We start from the raw sequence: 11,958 nt of genomic DNA, 5'->3' as shown, positions 1-11,958 counted from the left end.
CAATTTTTAATTCTGAAAATAATTTTATTATTTTACAGTTATTCAGCAAAGTTCCTGGGGTGCTGTGACTAAGAGTTGGTTACCACAGAACTAAGGATTAGAGCAGAACAGTCAGTTCACCAGTTTTCTCTCTTCTTTGGGTAGTGAGAGCAGAGAGTGAAGACCATGTGCATAATGAGAAAACAACCAACTGGTAAGGGCTGAGGGGGAGGAGAGGCAGGGAATAGGCACAAATGGAATACGATCCTGCCCATCATTCTCAGACCTAAATTTAAACATTCTGTCTTTTTTGTATTCTTCCTCCATTTTCCTCAGCTCTCTGTTACCACAGAGAGCAGATGAGTATGAGGCGAGAAAGTGGAATAGTTGTCACCGACAGCAAAGTAGCTTAGTACAAGAGGCTGGGAGAGTCCTCAGACCAGTTGGATCTCCCTGGCTGGGAGTCAACACCTCACCTAGGCCTGGCTCCTAGGGCCCACATTCAAGGTATATCCAGATAACATGGAATGACAAGAATCTGAATCTCACTGTCTTTAGCCGGTTCTTGCTGTGTTTCAGTCAAAGAGAAGGCATGGGCCACTCAGTACTTTAGGATACATGTGATCAAGGGCAATAAGCAACAGGATCCAATCTTTACAGTCCAAGACCACAAATCTTGCTCCAATGATGTTTGAACAGCCAGGAAAGGAAACGCTATCTTCCCATGATACAATAGCTAAAATCCCTGGGGAGTTCTTCAGCTTCCACCCTATTCTGCAGGAGACCTAACCAGATATTCTGTGAGATAATGTTCCCCAGAACTTTGTTTATGGTGGATCCACCATGCATCTAAAGAAGAAAATATAAGGTAAACAAAGCAAATAAAGTATCAATCAAAATGATACTGGACTTCGGATTATTAGGTTTATTAGAACCACTCTCCTGGCTGAAAAACATTCCTCTGTATCTTTCACAGGACCATGAGACCAGGGTCCTACAAAATCTGAACAAATCCTGAGTTCAGCAACCAACTGAGGGGCCTCCTCAGATTACGCAAAAGTGCTCAGGTGCTGGGCAGTAGAAAAAAGCAGACTTGCTGGTCCTTGCAGCTGTAACCTGTGCTCACATCTACTTCAGTTTTGCAGGCACTTTCCATGGAGAGTTAGAGGACTTGTCAGCGGGAAGACTGTTCCACTGGAATTGATGGTTGATGTTAGAGGTGGGAGAACTCCAAGTTCCAAGAGGAGTGGTCCAAAAGGTGAGAACTTAGTTTATAGATGGCCTGTGAAGCAAAGAATGAGTAGGACATGAACCATCAGAAAATAGATGGCTGCTAGCAGTGGCACTCGGGTCCGGGAATGACAGAGAGAACGCAGTACCCGCTTCCATCCAGCACCACTCCGTGACTGAAAGAAAAATGTGAAAGTCAGAGAGTTTTATGCTATAGGGATATGTCCCTTTTCCTTCCCCAACTACTGCAGAAAAGAGGCTTCCTAAGAGAAAGTCCTCTCACAGTCGAAAACTTGGCAAATTCTACCAGTTTCCTCCAACCTTCCACAACCTTCCAGTCTTAGCCCCATCAGCTGCTCAGTGCTTGGATTTCCCTTATTCCCTTGCCTCAACGCAGCCAGCCCTGTCAGATAGTACAGCATAGTAACCTCTCTTTATCTTTCTTCCCTTCTTACCCTTCGACAACTGTTGCCTGTAAGGTCTATTAACACTGCGTGCTCCTGAGTGCCACAGGAGCCAATGATAGGAGTCCGAGCAGAGTCCCATTCACTGTGCTCCAACCTGTGTTGAGGGGAAAAAAGAGGCATGGCATTGGTTCACAGCTTGTGAAGTGAAAAAGGTGAAGTTTTCCCAGTCTTCTTGCCATGTGACATAGCATAAAGGACTTGCAGCAAAGGCTGCTCTCACATCCTTGTCCCCATACAAGAAATGTATAGGCAGACAGGTTTCTTTCAGCAGCAGTAAAAAGTGATAATAACCACCAGGAACTGACTGCCTACTATCTGTCAGTAGTAGGCATGTAAAACTGAGTGTTTCACATCCATTTAATGTTTAGGTTTTGAGGCTAGTGTTATCTTCAAAGTAAGGATTGAAAAGGTAAAATTACTAGCTCATAGTAGTACAGTCAATAAGAGGTAGAGACAAAATTCAAAAACCACGCTTGTCTCAAAACATCATGCTTTTTTCCACTACACTATATGTGACTAAGAGAAACTACTCCCCGCCCCCCCGTCATTTTTTAAAGGCTAATAAGCAAACATAACTAAGAATTAAACAGAACTGGCAGCTTCTACTGCTTGCTTTCTGGTGTGTGTGTGTGTGTGTGTGTGTGTGTGTGTGTGAGAGAGAGAGTGAGAGAGAGAGAGAGAGAGAGAGAGATGCTTATTTATTTAATAGTGGAACTTCTCCATTTAATGAAGAAGCTTCTTTAACTACTCAATAGTTTCTCAATAAAATAAAAACTGTATCAAAGGGGCTATAGGTAACACAGCACATTTAATCAAGCATTTGCCTATAGGGATGCACTTTTTTTATAAAGCAAAATCATACTTTTAATAGTTTCAAAGCTAAATTACTTTTAAAAATAATTTTAATTATAGTTGGCATATAATATCATATTAGTTTCAGCTGTAAAACATAATTAGACATTTATATAAATTACAAAGTGATTACCCTGATAAATCTAGTACCCATCAGATACCGTAGTTATTGCAATATTATTAATTATATTCCTTATGCTATAGTTTACATCCCCATAACCATTTCGTAACCACCAGTTTGTACTTCTTAATCCCTTCCTCTTTTCAACTGACCCCTAACTCTCACCCTATTTGGCAAACCTCAAAATATTCCCTGTATCTAAAAGTTTGTTTTTGTTTTTTGTTTACTTTGTTCTTTAGATTCCACATGTAAGTGCAATCAAATGGCATTTGTCTTTCTCTGTCTTACTCCACTCAGCACAATACCCTCTCGGTCCATTCATGATGCTGCAGATGGCAAGGTTTCATTCTTTTTTTATGGCTAGGTAATATTCCATTGTATCTGTGTACCACCTCTCCTTTATCAACATTAGAAGTGCATTTGCTGGCAAATCAAAAGCCAGATTCTTTTTATATCAGCTTTATAAAGTCGTCTCTTAATCTCCCATATGTTTTAATCTTTAAACATCTTTTTCAATTGATTCGGATCTCAGATAGAGAATGAGGTTGACATTTATATGGCCCTCTAAAGAATCCTATACCTACCTTACATAGTTCTTGCTGGGATATAAAACATAGCTTATTTCATACCACATGAAATAAACTGTCAATAAATGGTAGATATTATTACTATTCTCTAAGAACAACTGCTTTGGAAAGTGCAGGTCTCCTAGACTCCAGAAGTACACTGTTCTCTTGAGTGACTATAATGACTCTTAACTCACTGCAGCATCCATCTCAAGATGAGAATTAGATCCTAGTTATTCCCAAGTCTGGCCATGAAATGTACACCAGAGTGATCAGAAAGAACCACAGGCGAACACAGGCTATCTCCCTCATCCTTTACCGCCTGATCTGCTCCTCGGCCATGGAGAGGGCATTCTCAGCAGCCACTCTTTGGTCTCGTTCTTCTTCCAGAAGCTTCCTCAGTTCGTTTACTTCCTGTTTACTATTGCACAGCTGCTGCTGGACTTCAGAACTGCTTCAGAATAAAAGGAAAATAGCATCACAAGGTGCAAAACACAGTTGCTGACACAAGGGATTCCAAGTCTTCATAAGGTTATAAAGCAGAAAGATTTACAGAAGCGTGTACAAACATGAAGACTATTTTAAAAGAATAGCTGTAGAGTGATTAAATAAAGCTGTAGAAAATGCCTTAAAAGAACTTAGGGATTGACTAAATGTCTGTCACTCAAATACCATAGAATTAGTGCTATGCGTTTATGTGTGTGTGTACGTTGATGCTGCTGTTTTTGCTTTACAAACTTTTTACACTCAACTTGTTAGTTATAACTGTTACTATTTAATCCCCTCATAAATTCTGTGAGGCTAATAAGATAAAAAGACATATTAGGGCCATACAACAGACTCTAGTACAATCTAGATGACTGTCCAATTTCTATATGTATGGCATGCTCCAGGGTTGAGAGATGCTTCCCTACCTGAGCTGTGGCTGTCTCCGTTCTTCACTGTCCCTGTGAGCTCCATTCTTTTCCTGGGGAGCTCCTGGAGCAACATCTACATTCAGTGGCCCCTAGACAAAGAATAAGCTTAGCAATTTAGTGATGAAAACACTTAAGCAAAAGAAGAACCCACTTAACAGCAAAGAGCATGAGAAATCTTGGAGAGGAATACTTCCATTTATATTTCTCTTCAAGTACAGATTTAGAAGTGAAGATCTTCTAATAGATTAATTCCTACATAAAACTCCTGATTACATTTTATTCCAGATTCTCATTTTTGAATCTCTCCTCTTGAAAGTTTAAAGGCTTATCACTGAAATCTGCTTTGTTCTAGTAGAGGCTCCAAGACTTTCCAGAAGCTATCTGATCCTTCCCTAGCTCAACAACCCCTCCCAAACCCATTCACTTCCTTACATCTCCTATTTATCTCCACACTAATTCTCAGTCTTCTCCAACTTTAACAGTGCACTCCTCTCCACTGGTGTCCATCTGTTTTGTTTCTCAGGTCCAAGTCTCTTGACGGCCTTCTTATTTCTTAAAGCAAAATCAAAACTTTCCTAGTTTAAAATTCCAAGAGCCCGAATCATCACTGTTTTCCACTCACTTTTTGATTTCTCTCTCACCATCTCCCTAATCTTTTTTCTTCTAATTCCTTAATTTTTCCTAGATTTTATTCCTATTTCAATTAATTCTTGTCTTCTCTCTCACTTTCTCCCATCACGCCTAATTAACCTTCAGCCTTCAGCCTCTTCAGTGCTGCTCTTTATGCTTTCTCATTTACTTTCTGTTTCATAACACTTTTCCCAGCCTCTCAACTTTTTACTCACCGCTTGTAGCTCTTGAACCTGCTTCTCTAAGACTGCACAATGATGAAAAAGGTTACTGTAGTGCTGCTGGTTCTCACGGAGACTCTGACTGGTATCACAGAGCTGAACTGAAAGGGTATTTTTCTCTTCGAGTAGTTGAGAAAACTGAAATAGAGGAGAGGATAAGCACCATCTCACAGGACTGTTTCACCATAAGCAGATTTTAGGCTAAATGTCCTAAGTTTTAAAGATCTAATGTTTTTATTTAAAAAATAGCAACAATAGCATCGTGTGTTCCTTCAAAGTGAGACTACGCAGAATTTTTTGACCAAGAAAGTAAAAACAATTTGTGGGAAGTAGCAGGAAAACTTTATTTATGGTACCCTAGTACGTGAACTGAAAAACCATGAAGCAGAAGCCTACAAGCAATCTATTAGATAGGTCATCCCAGGTATGTAAGAGAGGGGCAGTAACCTGGGTTCAAGTTGAAGTTACTAACAAAAGACTATAATCACCAGAGCTCAAGATGGCTAGAGATCGAGCTGTCACCTAAAAATTCACACAATATTACAGGGTAGATCTTCAATGCTGTATAGGGTTACAAGTTACCAGGAAAATAGAATAACAAATTATAATATGTGGTAGAAGGGGAAAAAAGAATAAATTCTAATATGCTTATGTACATGTAAGAAAGTATATTAGGAATATATACTCTCACAGGTAGAAACATGATCCTCTCTTAACAGAAGTTAATTTTCCTAGACACAGTGAACAACCCAAACCATACCGAAACAAAACAAAAAAATCCTTTAGTGTCAAATATCCTAACACTTTTTTTCTTAGGCAGATCTAGGGAGAAAGGACAGACTTGTAAAACTCATTGGAAGCAAAATCCCGTTAACTAGAGAAGTCTTAATTATTTACAATAAGCCAACCTCTAACAAACCACCTTTATAAGGCTTGCATTCTTCTGAGATAAACATGCATCCCTGTATAGTTTGGGGGTTGGCAAACTATGACCCAGGCTCTTCTGCCTCTTGTAAATTAGGTTTAATTGGAACGTAACTATCTTATTGGTTTATGTATCATCTACAGCTGCTTTTGTGCTACAACAGCAGAGCTGAGTAGTTGTAACAGAGATGGTATGGCCTATAAACCTAAAATATTTACTATCTAGGTATTTAAGGAAAAGTTTGCTGATCTCTGCTCTAGCTCATAAGCTAATATTTTTCACCATATCTACACTTACAAGAGTGGAATAGGAGGGAACAATCCAGACTACCTTATACCAATAATCATTCCTTTCATGTTTTCAAGTTTGCGTTATATACAAACATCCAACCGTGCTGGTACTAATATATATAAAGTCTGAGCATCTATGGAAAGAATCAGGACAGTGGCTTGGAATGGAGCCATTCTATGCTGACAGTCCACCTACTAGGGCCCATGAAGCAATTCTTCTAGTTAGCTGGGTCCCATTTAGAGTAAGGCTCTAAGCTCACCAGGCTGAAAGCTCTGTGAGGGGCCATATGTATCCTAAATATCTAGCATATGGCCAGACTCATACAAGGCAACTAGTTATTTGCTTGATGAGTAAATGAAGGAATGATGCCAAAGATGTAGATACCTTTCTTACAGCTGAGTTCTAAAGGAAGAACTATGTTATTGAGAATGACAACGACCTAAAGCAATGTTTTTCATACTTTAAGGGGTATGTGAAATATCTCTCAATAAAGCTGCTAAAAAAAAAAAAATACCCACAATTTTATGACTCAGAAACCAGTAAGCAAATTACATAACTGAAACTAAAGTTTCTGAAAACAAGATACGCTGTTTATTATATAATACATATGTGCACATATATATTTCCTATCTCTTTTATTTTTACACACAAAAAAACACTCTTTACTGTTTGTAATATCTCCCAAATGGAAAAAAAACTCAAAATCATTCGACAGTAGAATAATTATGGTGTATGCCTATGATGCAATACTACATATAACAGAATTGGAAAATCACAACATACACAACAACATGGATGAATCTCACAAAATAATTAAAGCAACACAAAAGAAAAAATATGATTCCACTTATATGTAGTTCTAAGGGGTTGGCAGTGAATAGGACATAAGGGACTTCTGGGGTTCTGGTATTTCCTAATTCTTGAGCGCGGTGCTGGTTACACAGGTGTCTTCATTTTGTGAAAATAGGCCATGCTGTATTTATGATTGGAGTCCTTTTCTGTATGTTTTACTTCAATAAAACATTTATGGTAAAGTTTTTGCTATCCACTAAAATGACTTCATCAGCTACTAATAGCTCTGAATTGCAGTTTACAATACTGACTTAGCAAGGTTATTGTCCAGAGAGAGTCACAGTACAATGTTCATGAGAGCAAATATAATGGGGTTGAGATGGGTTCTAGTTTATGGAAAAAAGAGGTGTTCCAGAGCTATGAAAGGCAAAACTTCCTGAAAATGGCTGACTAGCTGGCAGGGGAACTGGGAAGTAGCTGCTCTGGAGCCCCACTGAAAACTCCCAGACAATTCCCTCAACAAAGGGTCTACAATTTTATCAATTCATTTGGATCAACAAACATAAAAAAAATGCAAATTTCTGTGCCAAAGTCAACAGTGTTCAGTCTCTGACGCTTCTGAGTCAATTAGTTGAATTTAGCAACATTTTAAAAGTAACTTCTCAAAAAAGAATACTATCTATATAAGCCAGGCACTGTGCTTTTCCATATACAATATCACGTTTATCTCAGACTGACCTCCTTCTAATACCTTAGGGAAGTTATTTAATGCCTCTGAGCCTTAGTTTCCTCACCTTTGGAAAAAAACACTGATTTTATCATTTTTGGATCACAGATCCCTTGGTGAACCGATGACTTCTTGTGATGAGAAACTTACACATATGCATGCATGTGCACACACCATATATATAATTTTTGGATGTTCACAGCTCTCCATAAAGCCAATTTTTAGACTCCAGAGTCTAAATGATCTCTTAAATCCCCTCTAGTTCTAATATAAAACTACCCAGCTGGGTTCCTCTGAAGAAGGCAGAACTAGGGAATGTGCCACTAGAGAGTACTTTGAATAGTCAGAGAGCAATAGGAGTATGATTCATAGGGAGTGGGGGAGGGGAGGTGGGCACAAGAGGAAGAAAAGCAAGAATGGATGAGTAATGAAGATAGAGATGTGTGAAGGCACCCAAGAAGAATTTTCTTTAATCTTGCCTTGGCCTTTGCTCTATGGCCCAGACGGCACTTCCTTGTAGAAACAGGTCCCATCTACTCCAACATGCTTCCCTAGGGTGTCTGGAGTGGCAAGGCTGGGGTTTGGGGAAAAGCAAGCTGGCTTATTCAGTTCCAAAACATAAGATACACAATGAGGAAGCCCACGAACAGAGTGTAATAGAGAGCAGACCTCCACCCCTACCTGTTATGTAATCACATCTGAAAAGCCTCACTCCTCTTTCCCGAGACTCTTCCCTGTTGTGCACTGGGTGAAATACAGAGAAACTTGGAAGATTTGTGGGGAGTGACTTAATATTACTAACAAGTGATACATCTAGGGAGACAATGATGGGGAGGTAGGTTTTCTAAAGCAGCTGGATTTTTAACTCTTACCGAATGGATTTCTCCAAATCATTCCCAAAGACTCTCCAAGGGTGAGAAAAAGGAAATGCCCCTGCACACTAGGTCACACTACAGCTGGAGCACAGGCTTCATCAGCTTCTACTTACCCTCTTTCTTCCAGTCATGGAAATAAGAAATTGAATTTCAGTCTAGCAGGAAACACTTACCTTGCTGTTCAGTTGCTGAATTCTTAATTCCTTTTGGTGAATTTCCTTTAAGCTGTCATTGAGCTGAGTCCTTAGACGTTCCGTCTCATAAACTAGGTTTTGAGATCCATCTAGGGAAAGTGATATCTCTGGGGATGCCTGCCAAGATACAAACACTGATGAAATTCTATAAGACTGTTCATGCTTCATTCCTTCCCTCCAAAACCCCTACCTATCTCATAGGAAGTCAGAAAATGGCTTGCCTAATGGTGACATATAGGTGCTTAGCTTGCAGGAAGATGATGCTTCTTTGGTAGTGGTTATCTCAAGAAGCAATCGGCATTGAAATTACTCACCTGCCTTTGGTACTGTACTTTGAGAGCCTCAGTCTGGGAGGAAGATCTCAATTCCCTCATAAGATTCTGCAGATGACTGATCTGCTGATCTTTATCTGAGATAGCCATAAAATACTGCTCCTTCATTCTCCTCTCATGAACTTCCCAGGAACTCTTCTCCATCCTAGAAAAAAAATGAAATAATAACAGGCAAAAATATACTTGAGACAAAGATCAATAATACCATCTTCAAACCAGTATCACTGGCTGTACAGATATAGTAAATAAATAATCAGAGTATAATTTATATTATAAGCAGAACTAAAAAAAGAATTTCAAAATCACAACCATCAGAGAAATGCAAATCAAAACCACAATGAGACACAACCTCACACCAGTCAGAATGACTTTTAGCAAAAAGTCAACAATTCACATGTGTTGGCAAAGTTGTAGAGAAAACAGAACCTTTGTGCATTGTTGGAGGACTGCAAATTGGTGCAATCACTATGCAAAACACTATAGAGATTCTTCAAAAAATTAAAAATAGATTTCCCATATGACCTAGCAATTCCACTTCTGGGTATTTATCCAAAGAAAAAGAAAATGATAATTTAAAAAGATATATGCACCCCTAAGTTCTCTCCAGCATTATTTACAATAGCTGAGATATGGAAGCAACCTAAGTGTCCATTAACAGATGAATGGATAAAGAAGATGTGGTACATATATACAATGGAATATTACTCAGCCATAAAAAAGAATGAAATCTTGCCATCTGCAACATGGATGGACCTGGAAGGTATTATGCTAAGTGAAATAAGTCAGAGAAAGGCAAATGCCTATGGTTTCACTTATATGTAGATTCTAAATAACAAAAACAAAAACAGACTCATAGAAACAGAGATCAAACTGATAGCTGCCAGAGGAAAGAAGGGTGGGAGATGGGTAAAAAATGTGAAGGGGAATATAGTCAATAATATTGTGAAAAACTAGCATAATGACAGATGATTACTAGACTTAGTGTGGTGACCACACTGTAAGGTACATAAATGTCTAATTGCCTGAAAAGTAATATATTGTTGTATACTAACTATACTTAAAAACAAAAGTTTAGTGTGAGAAATCAGAAATAGTGTTTATTCTTTGGGTAAATAGTGACTTGGAGGAGACATGAAAGGTTATTTCTTGGGTGTAAAAGTTTTTTTTAATTTTAATTTTATGTTTTTCAGCTTTATTGAAGTATACTTCACAAATAATGTTAATAATGTTTCTTGATATGGACTCATTATATGGGGTGTTCAATTAATGAAAATTTATCAAGCTGTAAACTTAAGATTTGTGCATTATATTATATGTATGTTATACTTCAATAAAAAGTTTAAAAACTTTTTTTTTTTTTTAAAAAGAAATTCAGCTGGAATGACTGGGAACATTTAACAGAATTAGTTGGCCTTTGGTTTGAACCTTAAACAATGAATCAGATTTCCAGAATGGAAAAAGTATTCCAGATTCAGGAAACAAACTGAGTAAAAGGCACAAAAATGAATGTATACAGCGAATTTCAAATTGGTTGTAGTAGACAGTGTATAGGGTGAACAGGGTAGGAAATGAAGAAGTAAATCAGATGAAGTAGGGCATTGAATAGCATGCTAAAAAAAAGCTTACTCTATAAGCAGTGAGAAACCACTGTAATTCTTCAGAAAGGCTGCACTGTCCATCACATAGTATAACATCATGGCTATGAAAATGTAGCTGTAGAGTCTGAAGGACCAGGGTTCAAACACTAGCTCTGTCATGCACTTTGAGTAAAATTTATTTAATCTCTCTGAGCCTTTTGGTAAAATAAGAATAAACTCTACTGCTTAGGATTACCGTTAGGGTTAAATGAGTTACTATATGTCATGAACCAAATACAGAGCCTGGCACATTATCATCACTCAATAATTACTCAATAAATATTAGCTACTGCTATTTCTCCTCATTTATTCCCTGAATGTGACCAATAGGGAGGCTTCTGTTTGATTGACTGCAGCTAATTTTCTTTAGTGCTAACAAAAACTGGTTTTCTGTCATGATCTTTAGTTCTACTTCTCCCTATGCTCTGAAAAAATTCATTAGCATTGTAAGCAAATTTCTGCAGTTTCTCTTCACCTTCTGTAGTACTAATGTCTCTATTTTTTTCAATAATAGAAGATTTCATTCAAATTGCATCTGACTTTTTTTTGTCTTTCTCTCTAGAAATAAGGTAATTTTCTAATTGATATACACCTGTTATGAAGTACTCTTGCTCAGTTAAGAGGTAACTTGGATTACAGTTAAAATTTTTTCAAAAAGGCTGAGCTAAAACTTAAAAACTAACATAAATTTTTCATTACAAAGCTACTATATGCAAAAGTATTTTTGCTCTCTGGAAATACAAATTTTTGTTCCCTGGGAATAAAAATACGTAAAAGGACTTCTCTAAACATTTTCTTTGATATTTGTTTGTGACAAGTGAAAGAGAACAAGAAAGGAGTGTAAGAGTGAGAATGTATGAGAAAGATCACCGTCTTCTATAAAAAACTTCAAGCTGCCATTATTTTGAAAGAATGGACAAGTAGTTATGATGTGGAAAGAGGCCAGCAATAGAGAATGAAGGCTAAGGAATAAACTTTATTACTTGATAGAACTTAATCATTAAAAAGGCTATACCACAGTTATCCCTTAAGTAAGAGAGCACAAAATCAAAGGAAAATAAGCAAACCAGTAGCCATAAACAGAAGAGAAAGGTTAGAATATAAATCAAGGCTCTCCTGATAAGCCAACCCCAAAGGCAACAGAATCTTGAATAAGATATTCCAGCTTTTTCATGGTTGAGAAGCTCATTTCTCCCAAGATT

The 11,958-nt window shown here is 37.8% G+C and overlaps 1 protein-coding gene across 2 annotated transcripts in view; it reads right to left on the bottom strand.

Annotated features, from left to right (window-relative positions):
- The window catches only part of GOLGB1 (golgin B1), a 29,567-nt gene continuing 17,609 nt past the window's right edge, over positions 1-11,958 (bottom strand). The window contains exons 4-10 of one of the 2 annotated variants that reach the window (XM_036218525.1): positions 9,102-9,264; positions 8,767-8,904; positions 4,978-5,121; positions 4,130-4,221; positions 3,535-3,669; positions 1,665-1,770; positions 1-1,385 (exon numbers count right to left, since the gene is read on the bottom strand). In XM_036218525.1, the coding sequence (XP_036074418.1) occupies positions 1,251-1,385; positions 1,665-1,770; positions 3,535-3,669; positions 4,130-4,221; positions 4,978-5,121; positions 8,767-8,904; positions 9,102-9,264 (913 nt within the window). In that variant the 3' untranslated portion in view covers positions 1-1,250. The remainder of the gene's footprint in view (positions 1,386-1,664; positions 1,771-3,534; positions 3,670-4,129; positions 4,222-4,977; positions 5,122-8,766; positions 8,905-9,101; positions 9,265-11,958) is intronic. The other variant, XM_036218526.1, reaches the window with a different exon arrangement.

The sequence above is a fragment of the Rousettus aegyptiacus genome, unplaced genomic scaffold, assembly GCF_014176215.1.
Source record: "Rousettus aegyptiacus isolate mRouAeg1 unplaced genomic scaffold, mRouAeg1.p scaffold_m13_p_4, whole genome shotgun sequence".
NCBI lineage: Eukaryota > Metazoa > Chordata > Mammalia > Chiroptera > Pteropodidae > Rousettus > Rousettus aegyptiacus.
This window is presented reverse-complemented; position numbering and strand designations above follow the sequence as displayed.